The 22,134-nt window shown below is 44.1% G+C and overlaps 1 protein-coding gene across 4 annotated transcripts in view; it reads left to right on the top strand.

The window, feature by feature from the left end:
* The first annotated feature begins 568 nt into the window (after nucleotides 1-568).
* The window catches only part of rhpn1 (rhophilin, Rho GTPase binding protein 1), a 120,441-nt gene continuing 98,875 nt past the window's right edge, over nucleotides 569-22,134 (top strand). For 3 of the 4 annotated variants that reach the window (XM_068031418.1, XM_068031416.1, XM_068031415.1), the window contains exons 1-3: nucleotides 569-794; nucleotides 9,277-9,392; nucleotides 19,499-19,627. In XM_068031418.1, coding sequence (XP_067887519.1) covers nucleotides 741-794; nucleotides 9,277-9,392; nucleotides 19,499-19,627 — 299 coding nt within the window. In that variant the 5' untranslated portion in view covers nucleotides 569-740. The remainder of the gene's footprint in view (nucleotides 795-9,276; nucleotides 9,393-19,498; nucleotides 19,628-22,134) is intronic. The other variant, XM_068031417.1, reaches the window with a different exon arrangement.

Below are 22,134 nucleotides of genomic sequence, written 5' to 3'. Positions count from 1 at the left end.
AGTACCCAGATTTGAACCTGGGTCACTGGAGCTGTGAAACTGCGGTGCTAACCACTGTGCCGCCCCTCTACTACCCTGTCATACCTCCTTTGTAGTCGACATTCTGTTTGATGGCATCATTTCAGACTTTAATATTCACAATGTATAGTTCCGAAAGTAAAACTATTGAATTCGCATAAACTCTCCAGGCGACAATTTGCCTTTAATTAAAAATAAAAACAGAAAGTGCTGGAAATACTCAGCAGGTCTGGCAGCATCTGTCGAGAGAGAAGCAGAGTTAACGTTTCAAGTCAGTGATCCTTCAAACACATCACACCATTCGTCTTTAATTCTCGAACCCAATGATGTCACTCCCGGCTCAGTGGGCGGAGTCCCACTCTGACGCTCCACCTCCTTCAACGAATCTGACTGCGCCTCAATTCCTTGCCCATCCTTCCATCCGATTGGTTGTTAGCTTCCTATTAGGCGCGTTGCTAAGGATAACGGAGTGTTTGCTTGGCTCCGGAGGCTGTCTGTCAATATGTTTAGCATAGTGGGCGGGGTGAGGGACATCCGGGGGATCGGATTGTCCATCTCGAGCGGAGTCAGAGCTGTAGGCGTCTGTTGTGTGCTGTGAGGGCGGGGAGAAATCACCATTACAGCCGGGGGAAGGGTGTAGTGTTCACTGGGCTTCACAGGTCTACTCTTCCGCCGGGCCGATTGGTTGGATTTTTATTTCAGTGGGGGCAGGCTGGAGTGGTATGACGGAGAGCGGAGCGGAGACCGAGCTGCGAGGCAATGGCAGTGTTCGCAAGGTGAGGCTGGGCAAGCGAGTGCGGAGACAGGACGGCGGGCGGCGTTTCCAGGGTGACGGGCACCTGTCAGTGGAGCAGCGCAGAGCGCGTATGGGGTTCATAGTAGAAACTCGTGTGATAAACAAGAGCAGAGTGTAATACACAGCATATGCACAGTAATCAAGAACAATGCAAGATAGTATAACACAGAGTACATATTGTAGTCATTAACAATGCAGGGTAGTCTAACCAGTAGTATATGGTATAATCATTAACAGTGCAGGGTGGTGTAACAAGGAGTTATATACCGTAGTCATTAACAATACAGGGTAGTTAACTAGGAGTATATACTGTAATCATGAACAATGCAGGGTAGTGTAGCGGGCATATATACTGTAATTAACAGTGCAGGGTAGTGAACAAGGAGTATGTACTGCAAAGTGTGGCTACCAGTATAAAGCGTAAAATAGTGATGAGTTCAGGGTCAACATGTTCCTGTAAAGGTGAAGGTTAGGACCAACAAGTCCAGGGAACCCTGGATGTCAAGGGATATAGAGGATTGGATAAGGAAAAAAAAAGGAGGCTTATGGCAGATTCAAAGCGCTGAAAACAGCGGAGGCCCTGGAGGAGTATAGAAAGTGTAAGGGGGTACTTTAAAAAAAATTAGGAGAGCGAAGAGGGGACATGAAAAAACACTGGCAGGCAAGATAACGGTAAATCCTAAGGCGTTTTATAAGTATATGAAGGGCAAGAGGATAACCAGAGAAAGAGTAGGGCCCATTAGGGACCAAAGTGGCAATCTGTATGTGGAGCCGGAGGACATAGGTGAGGTTTTAAATGATTACTTTTTCAGCTGTGTTCACTATGGAGAAGGACGATGTAGGTGTAGAGATCAGGGAGGGGGACTGTGATGTACCCGAACCAATTAGCATTGAAAGGGAGGAAGTATTAGCTGTTTTAGCAGGCTTAAAAGTGGGTAAATCCCCAGGCCCAGATGAGATGTATCCCAGGCTGTTATGTGAGGCAAGGGAGGAGATTGCAGGGCCTCTGACACAAATTTTCAAATCCTCTCTGGCCACAGGAGAGGTACCAGAGGACTGGAGGACAGCAAATGTGGTACCTTTATTCAAGAAGGGTAATGAGGATAAACCAGTGATAGGGAACCGAATGGAAAAAGTTCTGAGGGACAAGATTAATCTCCACTTAGAGAGGCAGGGATTAATCAGGGATTGTCAGCATGGCTTTGTCAGAGGGAGATTGTATCTAACAAACTTGATTGCATTTTTCAAGGAGGTGACTAGATGTGTAGATGAGGGTAAAGCAGTTGATGTAGTCTACATGGACTTCTGTAAGGCTTTTGATGAGGTCCCGCATGGGCGATTGGTTAAGAAGGTAGAAGCCCATGGGATCCAGGGCAATTTGGCAAATTGGATCCAAAATTGGCTTAGTGGCAGGAGGCAGAGGGTGATAGTCGAGGGTTGTTTTGTGAGTGGAAGCCTGTGACCAGTGGTGTACGCAGGGACTGGTGCTGGGACCCATGCTGTTTCTAATGTACATTAATGATTTAGAGGTGAATATAGGAGGTATGATCAGCAAGTTCGCAGATGACACGGAAATTAGTGGTATCGTAAATAGTGAGGAGGAAATCCTTAGATTACAGGATGATATAGATGGGCTGGTAAGATGGGCAGAGCAGTGGCAAATGGAATTTAATCCTGAGAAGTTTGAGGTGATGCATTTTGGACAGACGAACAAAGCAAGGGAATATACAGTGGATGGTAGGACCCGAGGAAGTAGAGAGGGTCAGAGGGACCTTGGTGTACTTGTCCATAGATCGCTGAAGGCAGCAGCACAGGTAGATAAGGTGGTTAGGAAGGCATATGGGATACTTGCCTTTATTAGCCGAAGCATAGAATATAAGAGCAGGGAGGTTATGATGGAGCTGTATAAAACGCTAGTTAAGCCATAACTGGAGTACTGTGTACAGTCTGGTCACTGCACTTTGGAAGGATGTGGTTGCATTGGAGAGGGTGCAGAGGAGATTCATCAGGATGTTGCCTGGGCTGGAGGATTTCAGCTATGAAGAGAGACTGGATAGTCTAGGGTTGTTTTCCTTAGAGCAGAGAAGGCTGAGGGGGGACCTGATTGAGGTGTACAAAATTATGAGGGGCACCGATATGATAGATAGGAAAAACTTTTTCCCTTAGCTCTGGGATCAATAACCAGGGACATAGATTTAAGGTAATGGGCGGGTGGTTTAGAGGGGAATGAGGAAAAACATTTTCACCCAGAGGATGATTGGATTCTGGAACGCACTGCCTGAAGAGGTGGTAGAGGCAGGAACCCTCACAACATTTATGAAGTATTTAGATGAGCACTTGAAATGCCATAGCATACAAGGCTATGGGCTAAGTGCTGTAAAATGGGATTAGAATAGACAGGTGCTTGATGGCTGGCACGGACACGATGGGCCGAAGGGCCTGTTTCTGTGCTGTATAACTCTGTGACTCTACCTGACCCGAACCTGACCAGACCCGATGACGTGTCAGCTTCGGGTCGGGTCGGGGCTCTCTTCTGGGTCCAGCATTCGGGTTCGGGTCGGGTCGGGCTGGTCGTGGACAGTATTGCCTTGCTCCGGGAAGTAATCTTCAAATGAATATTCAGAATGTCAAGGCAGGAAACGTGCGGTAGAGCCTGGCTACCCGACCAAACCCAACTACATGTGTCAGGTTCGGGTCGGGACGAGCATTTAAAAAAAATTAAAGGACTCCGGCTCGGGTTGGCTGTTGTCAGGTTGGGCTCGGGTCGAGTTTTAATTTTATACCTGAGCTGGGCTTTAATATACTGTAACCACGAACAGTGCAGGGTAGTATAACACAATATATATGGTAATCGTTAACAATGCAAGTGAGTGTAACACACAAAATATATATGCTAATCATTAACAATGCAGGGTAGTGAAACACAGAGTATACACTGCAATTATTAACAATGCATAGTTGTGTAATACAGAGTATATACTGTAGCCGTTACACTGCATGGTAGTGTAACATAATATACATGGTAATTATTAAAAATGCGTGGTAATGTAACGGAGTATATACTATAATCTTTAACAATGCAGGATAGTGTAACATAGTGTATATCTTATCTTTGGCCTCCTTATCTCGAGAGACAATGGGTAAGCGCCTGGAGGTGGTCAGTGGTGTGTGGAGCAGCGCCTGGAGTGGCTATAAAGGGCAATTCTAGAGTGACAGGCTCTTCCACAGGTGCTGCAGAAAAATGTGTTTGTCAGGGCTGTTACACAGTTGACTCTCCCCTTGCGCCTCTGTCTTTTTTCCTGCCAACTGCTAAGTCTCTTCGACTCGCCACACTTTAGCCCCGCCTTTATGGCTGCCCGCCAGCTCTGGCGATCGCAGGCAACTGACTCCCACGACTTGTGATCAATGTCACAGGACTTCATGTCGCGTTTGCAGACATTTTTAAAGCGGAGACATGGACGGCTGGTGGGTCTGATACCAGTGGCGAGCTCGCTGTACAATGTGTCTTTGGGGATCCTGCCATCTTCCATGCGGCTCACATGGCCAAGCCATCTCAAGCGCCGCTGACTCAGTAGTGTGTATAAGCTGGGGATGTTGGCCGCCTCAAGGACTTCTGTGTTGGAGATACGGTCCTGCCACCTGATGCCAAGGATTCTCCGGAGGCAGCAAAGATGGAATGAATTGAGACGTCGCTCTTGGCTGACATACGTTGTCCAGGCCTCGCTGCCATAGAGCAAGGTACTGAGGACACAGGCTTGATACACTCGGACTTTTGTGTTCCGTGTCAGTGCGCCATTTTCCCACACTCTCTTGGCCAGTCTGGACATAGCAGTGGAAGCCTTTCCCATGCGCTTGTTGATTTCTGTATCTAGAGACAGGTTACTGGTGATAGTTGAGCCTAGGTAGGTGATCTCTTGAACCACTTCCAGAGCGTGGTCGCCAATATTGATGGATGGAGCATTTCTGACGTCCTGCCCCATGATGTTCGTTTTCTTGAGGCTGATGGTTAGGCCAAATTCATTGCAGGCAGCCGCAAACCTGTCAATGAGACTCTGCAGGCACTCTTCAGTGTGAAATGTTAAAGCAGCATCGTTAGCAAAGAGGAGTTCCCTGATGAGGGCATTCCGTACTTTGGTCTTTGCTCTTAGACGGGCATAGTGTATAACTGTAATCATTAACAATGAGTAGTGTAATACAGAGTATATACTGTAATAACACTGCATTGTAGTGTAACACAATATGTATGGTAATTGTTAACAATGCAGGGTAGTGTAACACACAATATAAATGGGTAGTGTAACGCACAGTTTAATTGTTTAAAATGCAAGGAACATGCAGAATATATGCTGCTATTAACAATGCAGGCAGAGTGTAGCATGCAGAATGTATGCTGTTGATGCAGGGAGCGTGTAGCATGCAGAATGTATGCTGTTGATGCAGGGAGCGTGTAGCATACAGAATATATGCTGTTGATGCAGGGAGAATGTAGCATACATAATTTGTACTTTTAACAATGCAGGGACAGTGTAGCATACTGAATAAATATTATAATGCACGAAACATGGAACCTGATGTACAGAATATCTACAATACATTTGTAGTATTGTTTATTGCAGTTTTATAGTATATGTATTCCTTATGTTACACTCACCCTGTATTTATTATAGTAACCTACTGCATATACTGTATAAACATAGAGTGGCCCTGAGGTTTTGCTTTTTTTGCCTCGCCCAGGAGGTTAAATGGTTTTGTGGGGGGGTGGTGAGAGAAGTAGGAAATGTGTAGTCATGATGTGGGCAGGCATGCATAATATGCTGTCTTTTTTTTAAAGAAGGATGGCTGCATACAGAAGAAACTACTGGAAAATGGTAAAGAGTTATGGAGAGAAATACAGGGGAAATTGTGCAGTGTATACAGGAAAAGTTTAATCCCTGTCGATTCCAAGCCTGGCTTGCATCACAGCTACCCCAAAAGGCACCATCAATTGTACTGTGATATGCTGAAGGCATCTTATTTTGTCATTGACTGTAGGACAGGAATAGTAAAGTCCCGATCACACTTATCCATTCCAGTGACTGTGTCACTTGATCCTGGTCTAAGTTCAAACAAAAATTATATGAGTGGAAGCGTTTTGGCTATGTAGAACTTTTTCCATCAGGAATATGCTCATTATCTTGATACCTCAATTTTCCAAGGTAAGACATAACCACATTGCAGATGTTTGACTTAAAAAGCCTGCAGATTGTAAAGAGAAGTGAAAAAATGAGAAGAAGGAGTTGTACAATTTTGAGAACTGAAGAAAAATTAAATTCGTGTAGGCAGCAGTTTGTTGAGCCTCAGTGCATAGTTGTATATTTCTACTGACGTACCAAAATATAGCAATTCCAGGCTGCCTACTCGTCAGTAGAAATATTGTAAAGTTTCACTGACAATCATTATAGATTTGCAGGTTCTCTTTTTCTATTTAATATATTTTTGAGGATTCATGTAATTTATCCTTAGAATTCTTTATAAAACCATATTAACTTTCATTTGTTAGTAAATGATTAAATTTGAAATTAAAGATGTAGTTTGAGGTAAGGAAAACTTTTGTGATGCTAAGACTTGTTGGCGCACTGAATGTTTTATAATGCAGTTGATGAAGCAGAGACCATTACATCTTTTAAGAGAAAATTGGATCAGTATTTGACGCAACAGAAGAGACATGGCTATGGGGCGAGTGGAATTAGTTTTAGATTGCTTCAGCAAGTGGCGGTGCAGTGGTTAGCACCGCAGCCTCACAGCTCCAGGGACCCGGGTTCGATTCTGGGTACTGCCTGTGCGGAGTTTGCAAGTTCTCCCTGTGTCTGCGTGGGTTTTCGCCGGGTGCTCCGGTTTCCTCCCACATCCAAAAGACTTGCAGGTGATGGGTAAATTGGCCGTTGTAAATTGCCCCTAGTGTAGGAAAGTGATAGGGAATATGGGATTACTGTAGGGTTAGTAGAAATGGGTGGTTGTTGGTCGGCACAGACTCGGTGGGCCGAAGGGCCTGTTTCAGTGCTGTATCTCTAAATAAAAATAAATTAAAAAGAAAAGCCACTGCAGACATAGCGGGCCAAATGGGCTTCTTCTATGCCTTTGTGTTAGGAAGTAGTAAAAAAATTGTACAAAAGAAGTTTTAAACTGTTTTTGTTGAGAAATATTAATGTTAAGCGGTTGTAAAGCAGCTTACTTTGCTTATGCTCTGAACATCTAAGTGCTGCTCACAGTAATACCTATTTGTATGAGCTGAGTCTTTGGTGATGCAGCTAGTTGTTAAGTATCAGCTAAAGTTACATTGTAGGCAACCAATGTTTGGTACACCAAAACTTGGCATTCCTAATCAGAATAATGTTGATCCTCATTGAGTTCCTTAGTCTCAACTTTCCTCTGAAGTGATCTAGCAAGCAAGTCAATTATATCAAACTACTACTCCCTATGTAATAGCATCATGGAAGTACATTCAGCATACCACTGCAGTGGTTCAAAAAGAAGGCCCACGCCACCGCATGGCAACTAGGATGGGCGATGGAGAGGCCCACATCTAGAAATTTAAAATAGGGAAAATTGGCACAGAAATCGAGGGTTCAATGGCACAGAAAGTCCATACTAAATAATAGTCATGGAATTATGGTGACCTAAACTGCACAGGACAAAGCAACCCGCCTGATGGGCATCCCATCCACCACCTTAAAATTCACTCCCTTCACTACCGACGAAGAGTGGCAGCAGTATGTACCATCTACGAGATGCACTGCAGCAACTCACCAAGTCTCCTTCGGCAGCACCTTCCAAACCCGCAATATCTTCCACCTAGAAAGATAAGGGCGACAGACACGTGGGAACACCTCCATCTGAAGTTCTCCTCCCAGTCGCATATCATCTTAACTTGGAAATATGTCATCATACTTTCACTGTTGCTGGATCAAAGTTCTGGAACTCCCTCCCTAACAGCACTCTGAGTGTACCAGCACCAGATGGACTGCAGCAGTTCAAGAAGGCAGCTTACCACTACCTTCTCAATGGCAATTAAGGATGAGCAATAAATGCTGGCTTTGCCAGCGAGGTCCACATCCCATGTTAAAAAAAAAATTACAGATGCAGATGAAGGTTGTTATACAATCCAACATTTGGGAAACTAAATGTCTACCAAGATAAGGTAAAGTGTAGATAATTGAAGAGACCTGAGTGGAAGAGTGACGAGAAACAGATAGCTGCTAGATTTAGTAGAGCTGAATGAGCAGTTTAGAGCCTTTGTAGCCTTTGTGACCAGCCTAGTTATAATGACTAACTGATCTCACTGGGAGATACCTTTCTTCAAACTGTCTGTGCAGCTCAGCTGAGAAGGCAAAGAGTAGGTTAGGGAATTAAAGTTGCATTCTGTGTGTAATGCTATGTTTTGTTCTGCCCAACACCACCTTTAAGAGTCTCAGGAGATCATCATGCATTGCGTCATTGAAACTTCTGCCAGAGCCACTTACACTGAGAAACTGGTGATAGTGCCTGGGTGATTTCCATAGGAATTCCACTCCTTCCTCTAAGTCTTCTCATGGATATAATATGTACCTGTCTTCCACAGTATCCTGATAATGCTGAACTTGGAATACTGTATGTGAGAAATGTTTAGTAGCAGGTTCTTTTTTAAATTAAAACTGGAATAAGGTTGGAATAACAGCTGCTAGGAGCAGAGGCTTTTGAAAAATATTTTTATTTGTACTGGGTTACATAACATATGTTATTATGTGAATCTGTTTTTCAAAGTGCAGTATCCTTGGAATCAATATCTTTAGAATAAGCCTCTGAAGCTGTTGTGTCAGATTTACTATTGGGCATGTGCTAATATCAAGGCCTTGGAGAGGGTGCAGAGCAGATTTACTAGAATGGTGCCAGCAATGAGGGATTTCAGTTATGTGGATAAGCTGGGATTGTTCTTAGAGCAGAGCGGGATAAGGGGAGATATAATAGAGCTGTTGAAAATTATGAAGTTTTTTTTAGAGTAGGTAGCCGAGTGGCCTACTGCTGTTCCTATTTCTTAGGTTCTTATTGAGAGAAAGTTTTCACTGGCAAGAGGGTTGATAATCAAATGACGCAGATTTAAGACTATTGGCAAAAGAACCATGGGAGTGGGGTGCAGTGGGGAAGTAGGGAGTGTGGTGGGGGGAGATCTGGATAATGTTCTTTATGTGCCGGTTGTTATGATCTAGAATTCATTGGCTGAAAGGGTGGTGGAAGTGTATTTTTTTTTAATAACTTTCACAAGGGAAGTGGATATATGCTTGAAAATGAAGAAATTTCAGGGCCTTGGGGAAAGAGCACGAGAGTGTGACTGATTGTGTAGCTCTTTCAAAGAGCTGGCAAGGCATGATGGACCGAATGGCCGCCTGTGCTGTATGAATTAATGAATGTTTACACCTTATAGATATGCACCTTGTTTGATTTTACAGGGCTGTGATCCCTTTGCACAGACTCAGCGGAGCAAGCTGCAACACCGCCGAGCTCGAATTAACCAGCAGATTAACAAGGAGATGCGAATGCGAGCAGGAGCTGAAAATCTATTTCGGTGAGTCTTGCCATTTGGCTAATATGAACAAATTATAGAGCTTGTCTCACAAACTTGATTGTCTGAGTGTGAGTGCTTTTCTTAAAAAAAAAAATCCCTTTTCTAGACTGTGTAATCTTGATGGCTACAAACATTAAAAACAAAGGAGGGAAAAGACCTGCTGATCCACCTAACCTGCCTGAATTTTCATGATGTGACTTGCACAGACCATCATCTCCATCTGCCATGCCACTTCTAGCTACACAGTTTCATGGGACAGACAAAATATTTTGGCCAATTTAGGAAAACAGCTCTGGTATCCAGTGACCCTCTGCATGCAGTTATGCTGGCCGCACACAAGAACTTGTCCAGCTCTCTTTTTTGAATGCATTCAGTCACTACACATGTCGTCACCTTATTTCTATGGTTTACGCTTCTCTATTGGAGTAGGGAAATACCTCCTAACATCTAACTTAGTTTAACACTTGTGCAACTTATGTTTGTATCCCCCTTTTTAGCTAACCTATCGAGCTCAAATGGACTTAGTCTAAGCCTTTCATTATTTTAACAATCTCAATCAAATCTCCTCCAATTCTATATTTTCCAGAGTCAATAGCCCAGTTTTCTGTCGGTCATGGTAACTGAGAGACTTTAGATAGCTATTGATCTATTCACCTTACTCTGAAACTTTTCCAATGCTTCTGTTGCTCGTCATATGAGGGAACCAAAACTTTATATTGTTATTAAGGCCCAACCAAAGCCATGCACAGAGATACAATAGTATTTATTGTTTTGTATATAATCATCTTGGGAATGTATCCTCTTTTTCTTCTGTTTCAAAAGCCACATGTGCTGGTTATGACCTTCAATGATTATTCAATGATTAAGGCCAAGGGCCTTCTCCCGCTCAGCAGCAATAACCATGCAACCCTACGTGGTGTTCATATGTTTGGCATTGGCCCTACCTGAGTGCATAATGTTATATTTATCTAGATAAAAAGGCATGTCAGGTATGTGGCCATTCCTCCATTCCATCAAGATCTGCCTACAATCAATTTTTCTTATCTAGGGCGGCACAGTGGCGCAGTGGTTAGCACTGCAGCCTCACAGCTCCAGCAACCCAGGTTCAATTCCGGGTACTGCCTGTGTGGAGTTTGCAAGTTCTCCCTGTGTCTGCGTGGGTTTACTCCGGGTGCTCCGGTTTCCTCCCACAAGCCAAAAAGATTTGCAGGTTGATAGGGAAATTGGCCATTATAAATTGTCACTAGTATAGGTAGGTGGTAGGGAAATATAGGGACAGGTGGGGATGTTTGGTGGGAATATGGGATTAGTGTAGGATTAGTCTCAACGGGTGGTTGACGGTCGGTACAGACTCGGTGGGCCGAAGGGCCTGTTTCAGTGCTGTATTTCTAATCTAATCTAAAGGCACGTCTTACATCCGCACATATCTGTGACCTTGTGGATCCAAATCATTGATGATCATGATGAAGAACAATGGCTCTAACACCAATCCCTGCAGGACTCCACTTGTGACCAGTCCCCACTCTCAACCACGCCCATTAATGACTACCTTCTGCCTATGAGAATGTAACATCATCTTGTTGAATCTGCCCATTAATCCCATAGGACTGAATGATACTTGGTGGCCTTTTTACGACATCTTGTCGAAGGCTTTGTGAAAATCAAGATGAATAATGTCAATTGAACTACTTAAATCCACCAAGCTAGTTACATCCACAAGTGTTACAGGTATCAAATCACTCTTCCAGGAAAATTACTCGAATACAAAAAAACAAAATCTATTATTCCATGTCCATGGAACAACTATAATATTTAGATTTATATAAGATATTACCACATCCAAAATATGCATAGAATGAATTACTTTTGAAGTACAATGATGCTCATGATGGATTCAGGAAGGGATGATTTTGTCTGACAACATCCTTGACCTTTTTCAAGAAATAATGCCTCGTGAGCCATGGTAATACTACAATTCTGGTGTACTGTGCCTTCTATAAAGCATTTGACAAATTTTTCCCAAAAGCTTGAACTAGAGATTCAGGATAAAATCTGGGAATGGATAAGCAATTGATTAAGTCGGAAGCAGCAGGCTCTTGTTAGAGGAGTTAAGTTAGAATTTATGGCAGACTGGGGAATGCAGGGGGGATGATTGAGTGGAGATTTGGCTGACTTTGCAGGAAGGGACCGAACTGGGGAAGGCTGATATATCAAGAAAAAAGATTGAGCTGGAAACTGCACAGACTTGCATGTTGAACCTGGAAGCTGAAGGCTGGGAGCAAAATGAAGACGGTCCTCCAAAGCCATTTTGACCAATCTGAATAATTGACCTTGCCCACCACTCCAGGATTAAATGCTGGGACTCCCATTATTTCCAGTATAGGTTTAAAAACTCAATACAAACTTGTTCTGTTTGTAGATGAGAGACAGTTAAATCTGAGGAGGCAACTTGGAAGCTACAAAAAGTCTTGGGTGAAATGTATGAATGCAAATCAGTGCAGGTGAAATTAATTATGGATCTAGTGTACTGCACATACGATGCAAGACTGCGTCCAGTTCTTCTCACTGAGAAGCAAGGAAGGTATTCAAGTCCTGAGGGCCTGAACAGAGAACAGATAAAAGACTGACTGGTACTGATCACCAGCAGGGTACTGAGAAAAGATTGCAGAATCTTGGGCTGTTCAGTCTTGCAAGGGGCAGTTGAGAGATTATCCAATCTGTCCCACTCCCTGGCAACTGTCTGAGGCTGAACCAGACTCTTCACAACCTTGGTGTTGTATTTGACTCTGAGATGAGCTTCTGACCACATATCTGTGCCATCACTAGGACCACTTATTTCCACAATTTCCATAACATCGCCTACTCTGCCCCTGCCTCAGCTCATCTACTGCAGAAACCCTCATCCAGGCCTTGTTACCTGTATACTTGACTATTCCATTGCACATGGGAGGTGGTGGCCTAGTGGCAATGTCACTGGACTAATAATTCAGAGCTCAGACTAATGCTCTGGGGGCATGGGATCGAATCCCACAGTGGCAGATGGTGAAATTTGAATTCAATGTATAAATCTGGAATTAAAACCTAGTCTAACAGTGACCATGAAACCATTGTCGATTGTTGTAAAAACCCATCTGGTTCACTAATGTTCTTTAGGGAAGAAGGAATGTGTCATCCTTACTTGGTTTGGCCTACATATGACTCCAGACCCACAGAAATGTGGGTGACTCTTAATTGCCCTCTGAAATGGCCTAGCAAGCCACTCAGTTGTATCAAACCGTGACAAAGTCTAAGAAGCGGAATGAAACTGGATCGACCACCCAGCATTGACTGAGCAACTGGAAATGACGATGGCAAACCCAGCACTGTTGACCCTGCAAAGTCCTTCTTACTGACATCTGGGGGCTAGTGCCAAAATTGGGAGAGCAATCGTACAGACTAATCAAGCAACTGACTGACATAGTCATACTCACTGAATCATACCTTACAGACAATGTCCCAGATGCCGCCATCATCATTCCTGGGTATGTCCTGTCCCACAGGCAGGACAGACCCAGCAGTGGTGCAGCATAGTAGTATGTAGTCAGGAGGGAGTTCCCTGGGAGTCCTCAACATCGACTCCGGACCCCATGAAGTCTCATGGCATCAGGTCAAACATGGGCAAGGAAACCGCCTGCTGATTACCACCTACCGCACCACCCCCACCATTCTCAGCTGATGAATCCGTACTCCTCCATGTTGAACAGCACTTGGAGGAAGCACTGAGGGTGGCAAGAGCACAGAATGTTCTCTGGGTGGGGGACTTCATTGTCCATCACCAAGAGTGGTTCATTCGCACCACTACTGACCAAGCTGGCCGAGTCCTAAAGGACATATCTGCTAGACTGGGTCTGCGACAGGTGGTGAGAGAACCAACAAGAGGGAAAAACATACCTGAGCTCATCCTCACCAATCTGCCTGCCACAGATGGCATCTGTCCATGACAGTATTGGTAGGAATGACCACCGCACAGACCTTGTGGAGACGAAGTCCCGTCTTCACATTGAGGATACCTTCCATCGTGTTGTGTGGCACTACCACTGTGCTAAATGGGATAGATTTCGAACAGATCTAGCAATGCAAACTGGGCATCCATGAGGCGCTGTGGGCCATCAGCAGCAGCAGAATTGTACTCAACCATAATATGTAACCTCATGGCCCGGCATACCCACCCCCGCACTCTACCATTACCAACAAGCCAGGGGATCAACCCTGGATCAATGAAGAGTGCAGGAGGGCAAGCCAGGAGCAGCACCAGGCATACCTCAAAATGAGATGTCAACCTGGTGAAGCTACAACCCATGACTATCTGCGTGCCAAACAGCGTAAGAAGCATGCAATAGACCGAGCTAAGCGATCCCACAACCAACGGATCAGATCTAAGCTCTGCAGTCCTGCCACATGGTCGTGGACAATTAAACAACTAACAGGAGGAGGTGACTCCACTAATATCCCCATTCACAATGAGGGGGAGCCCAGCACATCAGTGCAAAAGATAAGGCTGAAGCATTTGCAACAATCTTCAGCCAGAAGTGCCAAGTGGATGATCCATCTCGGCCTCTTCCTGAAGTCCCCAACATCACAGTTGCGAGTCTTCAGCCAGTTTGATTCATTCCGTGTGATATCAAGAAACGGCTGAAGATACTGGATACTGCAAAGTCTAGGGCCCTGGCAACATTCCGGCAATAGTACTGAAGACCTGTGCTCCAGAACCTGCCGCACCCCTAGCCAAGCTGTTCCAGTACAGCTACAACACTGGCGTCTGCCCACTAATGTGGAAAATTGCCCAGGTATGTCCTGTACACAAAAAGCAGGACAAATCTAACCCGGCCAATTACCGTCCCATCACTCTACTCTCATCAGTAAAGCGACGCAAAGTGTCATTAACAGTGCTGTCAAGCGGCACTTGCTTAGCAATAATCTGCTCACTAAAGCTTAGTTTGGCTTCCGCCAGGGCCACTCAGCTCCTGACCTCATTACAATCTTGGTTCAAACATGGACAAAAGAGCTGAACTCAGGAGGTGACATGAGAGTGACTGCCTTTGACATCAAGGCAGCATTTGATGGAGTATGGCATCAAGGAGCCCTCGCAAAACTGGAGTCAATGGGAATCGGGGGGAAAACTGTCCGCAGGTTGGAATCGTACCTAGCGCAAAGGAAGATGGTTATGGTTGTTGGAGGTCAATCATTTGAGCTCCAGGACATCACTGCAGGAGTTGCTCAGGGTAGTGCCCTAGGCCCAACCATCTTCAGCTGCTTCATCAATGAGCTTCCTTCGATCGTTAGGTCAGACGTGGGGATTGCACAATGTTCAGCACCATTCACGACTCCTCAGATACTGAAGCAGTCTGTGCACAAATGCAGCAAGACCTGAACAATATCCTGCTGCACCCCTCCAGGCAAGTAACATTCGTGCCAGGCAATAACCATCGCCAACAAGAAAGAATCTAACCATCTCCCCTTGACATTCAATGACATTACGATCGCTGAATCCCCCACTATCAATATCCTGGGGGTTACCATTGACCAGCAACTGAACTGGAGTAGCCATGTAAATACTGTGGTTGCAAGTGCAGGTCACAGGCTAGGAATCCTGTGGCGAGTAACTTACCTCCTGACTCCCCAAAGCCTGTCCACCATCTGCAAGGCGCGAGTCAGCAGTGTGATGGAATACTCTCCACTTGCCAGGATGCAGTTCCAACATCACTGGAGAAGCTCGACACCATCTGGGACAAAGCAACCTGCTTGATTGGCACCTCGTCCACTAACATTCACTCCCTCCACCACCGACGCACAGTGGCAGCAGTCTGTACCATCTACAAGGTGCACTGCAGCAACGCACCGAGGCTACTCAGGAAGTACCTTCCAAACCCGTGACCTCTACCACCTAGAAGGACAAGGGCAGCAGATGTATGGGAACATCATCACCTGCAAGTTCCCCTGCAAGCCACACACCATCCTGACTTGGAACTTGGAACTATATTGCCTTGCCTTCACTGTCCCTGGAACTCCCTTCATAATAGCACCATGGATGTACCTCCCCCACATGGATTGCAGTGGTTCAAGAAGGCAGCACACCACCACCTTCTCAAGGGCAGTTAGGATTGGGCAATAAATGCTGGCCTAACCAGCAGTGCCCACATCTCATGCCTTATCCCTATTTTGTCACAACCGCACCTATTCACGCATTCACTTGTGCATGCAGGCGTGCACACAAAAAATATACTGATAGAGTGGAAAAGAGGTAAGTGGCTTGAAGTGAGGTAGGGTTTTACAGTTCACTGTAAACATGTTGCATTCTCTGAGGTCAAGTTCTCATTAGCTGCCGGCCACAGGTGTTGGTAGATTTCACTGTTGGTTGAAAGATCAATTTGAAGATAGAGGATCACATCTCGCTCACTTCTGCACAAGTTGAAAATGTAGAATTCTCCACCCCCCCCCCCCCCCCCCTGCCCTCTCTTACCCCCCCCCCACCACTCTTTCTCTCTCCCTGGTTCAATCCCTGGCCTGTGCTGAGTTAGTTGTTGCCAGCCAGGGTGGCAGTAGGAACACTGTTATGATTCCCGTGAAGATCAACAAACCAAAAGAACTGGATTTACCAACAACCCCAATTAAAAAAAAACATTTGGGCAAGATTTCACTTTTGTTCGAGTAAAAGTTACAATCAAGCCAAAATCAACATAAATTAGGCATGAATTAACAGACATTAATGTATATACTACAAATTACACATTAACTATCCGATATAGCAAAGACAGATCTCATGGATTTATTGGGCTGTCCACTCAGCCTACATACACCAATTGCAGCTACAAAGTCCTGCAAAGCTCTGAACTTGCTCAAGTCGAACTTCAGTTTCTTTCTTCCAAGTTGCAGCCACCGATTCTCATCTGACAGCAATTTCCCAAACTGCATGGGTGCAGCCTTCACCCGAAATGGCACACTCCTCCAGAACCCTCTTAGCTCTGTTCATTGGCTTAATGGTGTGGAGTCACCAGTACTGCCTTTATCCAAGCCCTTCAGTGACAACCCAGTGCACTGTATGGCCGGGTCTGGTTAATCAGTTACTCTAAAACAGAAACAGCTCCCGGATCCAGCCTTTTCTTTCTTCAACCTAATGCACCTTCCTGCCATCTGAGCTCTAATGGCTCTGTGTTTTTTTTAATTTGGTTCCAACCAGTTTCAGTTTCACAGAAACCTGAAGTTTTTGTTTCAGTTTCTGTTGGGACAGTCTGTCCCAGTTCCTCACAGTCTGTCCCAAAAAAGAAACAATCTTTACAATTAGGGTCAGTGCACCTCACAACATTTGACAAGTCATCTGTTCATACAACAGCTAGCACACACTCCCCACTGGTCCCGCAGACTGTAGATTCCATGACAACACTGCAACTGGTCACTATTCTCCTTGGCTAAAGAAGGCAAAAAATTAGTCATTTAAAAAAAAATTCATTTCATGAGATGGGGGTGTTGCTGGCAAGGCCAGCATTTGTTACCCATCTTTCCTAATTGCCCTTGAGAAGGTGGTGGTGTGATACCTTCTTGAACTGCTGCAGTCCATCTGGTGCGGGTACACCCATGGTGCCGTTAGGGAGGGAGTTCCAGGATTTTGAAATTGTGACAGTGAAGGAATGGCAATATATTTCCAAGTCAGGATGGTGTGTGGCTTGGAGGGGAACTTGCAGATAGTGGTGAAGGTACTGTCGAAGGAGGCATGGTGAGTTGCTCTGCTTTGTCCTGAATGGTGTCGACTTCCTGAGTGCTGTTGGAGCCGCACCCATCCAGGAATGTGGAGAGTATTCCATTACACTCCTGACTTGTGCCTTGTAGCTGGGGGACAGACTTTGGGGAGTCAGGAGGTGGGTTATTTGCCGCAGAATTTCCAGGCTCTGACCTGCTGTTGTTGCCACAGTATTTATGTGGCTGCTCCTGTTCAGTTTCTGGTCAATGGTAACCCCTAGTATGTTGATAGTGGGGGTTCAGCGATGGTAATGCTGTTGAATGTCAAGGGGAGTTGGTTAGATTCTCTCTTGTTGGAGATAGTCATTGCCCAGCACTTGTGTGGTGTGAATGTTACTTGCCGCTTGTCAGCCGAAGCCTGAATGTTGTCCAGGTCTTGCTGCGTATGGACGTGGACTGCTTCAGTATCTGAGGAGTCACGAATGATGCTGAACATTGTGCAATCATCATTGAACATCCCCACTTCTGACATTATGATAGAGGGAAGGACATTGATTTGACTAGGGCTCCTTGATGCGACACTCAGTCAAATCCCACTGCTAATTGCAGTCCAGTAACTCAGGAAGTCTGGTGAAGATGGTTGGGTCTAGGACACTACCCTGAGGAACTTTTGCAGCAATGTCCAGGGGCTGAGATGATTGACATTCAACAACCACAACCATTTTCCTTTGTGCTCGGTATGACTCCAACCAGTGGAGAATTTTCGGCCCCAATTCCCATTGACTCCAATTTGGCTAGGGCTCCTTGATGCGAAACTCAATCAAATCCCACTGCTAATTGCAGTCCAGTGACCCAGGAAGTCTGGTGTCACCCAGAATTTTGATGAAAGTTTCTTTATCCACAGATGCTGCATGACCTGCTGTGTATTTCCACCAGTTTGTTTTTATTTCAGATTTCCAGCATCCACAATATTTTGCTTTGGTATCACCAGCATTAGGCTTGACTGTGTTGCTTCTCACCCCCACAGTCATATAGCCTGTTACATTCACTTGCTAGTTTTGTACATGAAGAGTGGCCACTTGATTAAAGCTGCTGTATAATTGCAAGCTGCTGTTGTTGATTCTGTTAGATTTTTACCAAGTTCAATGAACCTCACAAAAATCTTGAAGTTAATAAAACATGCTAGGTAGTTAAGCTTGGTGTTTCATAAAGAAGTGAAGGCAGTTGTACAGAGTTCCAGATGTTCCATGTCACTGCTGAACTCCTGACCGATCAAGTGGAAGAGTCAATAAACATGGCACTGTCTATTTCTGTCTGTTGATGTTTGAAGCAGTGTGGTGCCTTTGAGTGTTGTTTTTCAAATTTATCCCTCTTGCTACTCTGCATATGTTTTATCTGTAAATACTCCTTCCAGGAATGGATCTGCTTCAGCGGTTCCAATTTTCAATTAAGGCAGGTTGAAGTTGCCAGCTCTGCATCATCCTCACATGATTAAAGCAATTAAAATGCATATTTATTTATCTTCTGTGATGTAATGCATATCTGGATAGAGAGTGTAGGGAGTGTGTTTTTCAATACCAGATGCAGGGGGGTGGGGGGGCAGTGTGGTGTCGTCAATACAAACACTTGATGATTTGCTATATACAGAATATCCCTGATGAAGTTAGAAGAGGCAAATGTGGAATCAAACTGTACAAAAGATTAAGCCTAGAACTCTCCTCATTGCGATGCTACATGGATTCATGCCCTTGAATCCCTCACACTGCTGGGTTGCCAATCAAAACTGTACAGTTGTGGGTAAGTGCTGGGCAGAGGGCCAGAGCTTTCCCTTGGGGTTGCAGGTGTTAAGGAGGAGCAGTCGGTGGGATATCCGTCACTTGATTGCTCTTGTGCATGTTCTAACAGCCAACAGAAAAGTGATTTTTAAAAAAATTCATTTATGGGATGTGGGCATCGCTGGCTTGGCCAGCATTTATTGCCTTTAATGCAGAAAATATCCCAAGACATCAAACCATGTCAATGAAACAAGCAGATGACTTTGTAAATTCTATGCTGGAACTGATGGCTGATATGTGTGCAAGAATATTCTGTGATCCCTGCTTTTCTGTGTCTGTTTACCAGCATGGATAAGTTTGAGAACTTGTGATTTGTGGCAAAAGAAAGAAATTGCATTTATTTAGTTCCCTATGGCATAGTACCATTGGATTTTTTACTTCTACCTCAGCTGTCAGACAGGGCCTTGGTTTAACCCGTCACCCACAAAAGGGCTATATGCTGCCCGAGTTCCTTGTGTTTTTTTTTTCAGTTTACCAATAAGAGAATGTTTATAAAATGATCAACGTGCATCATAGTGCTCAATTTTTATCCATTTTAAATCTTTGGTGATATTGCAGAGCTACAACTAACAACAAGGTGAAGGAAACCGTGGCTCTGGAACTGAGTTTTGTGAACTCCAACTTGCAGCTCCTAAAGGAAGAATTAGAGGAACTGAACAGCTCTGTGGAAGTTTATCAGAACGGGAAGTATGTATTTTTTCTCTGCTTATGCTTTATACCATTACTGTTTTTCACATATTAAATTTAATCCCAAGAAATATTTTACAAGATGAAACTGAACAATTTAACATAGGTTTGGTAAATTATAAAAATAGAAAATGCTGGGAGCATTCAGCATTTCACCTGCTGGACATGCTACAATATAGTTCCAGCACTTTGTTTTTATTTTAAATTATGACTTGTTTTTTAATATCTGAATTTGACTATACTGTTAAAACACAATTGGACAAAAAGGCTGCATGCTAAAGCAGATGTAATTTAGGGATTTTTTTTTACATTACATAATCAGGACAACAGGACTAATGGGCAGTAAAATTATAACTTGTGATAGCTAATTGAGAAAGAGTAGAATGGGTTGGGCCCCTTCTTGCCCCTATTTGTATGCTTTCTTCCTTTCATCTTGACTGCTGTCTTAAGCTAAACTCTCCAGATATTTTTTGAGATTGCTGCCGGCTGTGTGACACCCACATGTTTGAAGCCTGTGACACAAGAATAATTTTTAAAACGCATTATTTATTGCCTCTAGTACACCATATCGTGCTAGCCTAGGAATCCTTCAGTGATAGGAGTCCCCGAGATAGTTGTAAATGTGAGCAATATTTGGAATTAAATGTGGGCTACTTCGTTGAAGAACTTAATGAGTTGTAATGCCATTGGGGTATGATAGTGTCGTGAATTTTTGGCCTCCTCCACTCAAGTTCTTAATCTCAACAAGGTTGTATAACCGTACTGTTTGGGTAGGAGACAGCCATTGGTTTATTTAACCGACAGTGTATTCTCTTTACTAACATAAATTCATTCAGTCCTTTTTAAAAGCTGCTGTGGTCTTTTGTTGCACCATTCCAGTATTAGAGAGAAGAAAAAAGCCGAATGGAGGCAAGATGCTTCACTGTGGAAAGGGGACAAAATCGCAGCTGTGGATATGATAATGATGTAGTTGTCTAATTTCATCTAATAATCCTGCTTACTGAAAGACTTCCTTATTTTTTGTAAATTTGTGGTGATAATCATGTGCTCTTTTGCACAGTGTACCATACACAGAAGTACAAAACAAGTGTCTTGATGAATTAATTTTGGCCAGTAAGAAAATTACAAGTTGGATAAATATTAAACAGCAACTCACCCAACGTTATAATTTTAAAATTCGTTTTGCACTTTGATTTATTGCTTCTTTTGTAATTGAGCATTGCTGGTATTATGAGAAACTATGTGTGAGTCACTAGAGGTTTAGGTAACAGGGCGTTGTCATGCAGCCTGTGTTTATCAAAGATGCAGAAACTTGATCTATGGCACATCCCATAATGAGCATAAAGTTGCCCTTCATCTGTAATCTTTATTAAATTTCTGAGGATGAGTTTTATCATCTTCTGGAATGGCTGGGACTGTCTTTTAGGAAAATCTTCTCTTTTGACTTTTATTTGTTCATGTGATACATACTGTTTCTGGCTTAGAAGGACAAAAGGTAACATATCTGAGCTCCTCTTTCTCTTCAAAGAACAAAAGAACAAAGAAAAATTACAGCACAGGAACAGGCCCTTCGGCCCTCCGAGCCTGCGCCGATCCAGATACTCTATCTAAACATGTCGCCTATTTTCTAAGGGTCTGTATCTCTTTTCTTACTGCCCATTCATGTATCTGTCGAGATACATCTTAAAAGACGCCATCGTGCCCGCATCTACCACCTCCGCTGGCAACACGTTCCAGGCACCCACCACCCTCTGCGTAAAGAACTTTCCACGCATATCCCCCCGAAACTTTTCCCCTTTCACTTTGAACTCGTGTCCTCTAGTAATTGAATCCCCCACTCTGGGATAAAGCCTCTTGCTATCCACCCTGTCTATACCTCTCATGATTTTGTACACCTCAATCAGGTCCCCCCTCAACCTCCGTCTTTCTAATGAAAATAATCCTCTTCTACTCAACCTCTCTTCATAGCTAGCGCCCTCCATACCAGGCAACATCCTGGTGAACCTCCTCTGCACCCTCTCCAAAGCATCCACATCCTTTTGGTAAAGTGGCGACCAGAACTGCACGCAGTATTCTAAATGTGGCCGAACCAAAGTCCTATACAACTGTAACAGGACCTGCCAACTCTTGTACTCAATACCCCGTCCTGTAGCAACTTGACTTAGACACTGTGACAAGAACGTTGAAATTAGTATCTCACTGTATGGAGGATTGTGGGTGCAAATGTAGCTTACTATTCTGCAATGCACCATGCTAGGAATTCAATGCACCACATTGGTATGTCTTTATTTATTGACCTCCATGTCATTTCTAATGTAAGGTCAAGATTGTGTTACAATCAAAACTCACTACACTGATTCCTACTCCAACTCAAAAGGATGAGTCTGATCCTGTGATTCCAGTGAGGAGCAGCACTCACTAATGGACAGAAAATAATGGGCTATACTCCTGCAATTTCCAGAGTGCACTTTCTGTCATCAGCCACTCCTTACTAGCCGTGGAATTGC

This window comes from Heterodontus francisci, chromosome 5 (assembly GCF_036365525.1).
Source record: "Heterodontus francisci isolate sHetFra1 chromosome 5, sHetFra1.hap1, whole genome shotgun sequence".
Lineage (NCBI taxonomy): Eukaryota > Metazoa > Chordata > Chondrichthyes > Heterodontiformes > Heterodontidae > Heterodontus > Heterodontus francisci.
This window is presented reverse-complemented; position numbering and strand designations above follow the sequence as displayed.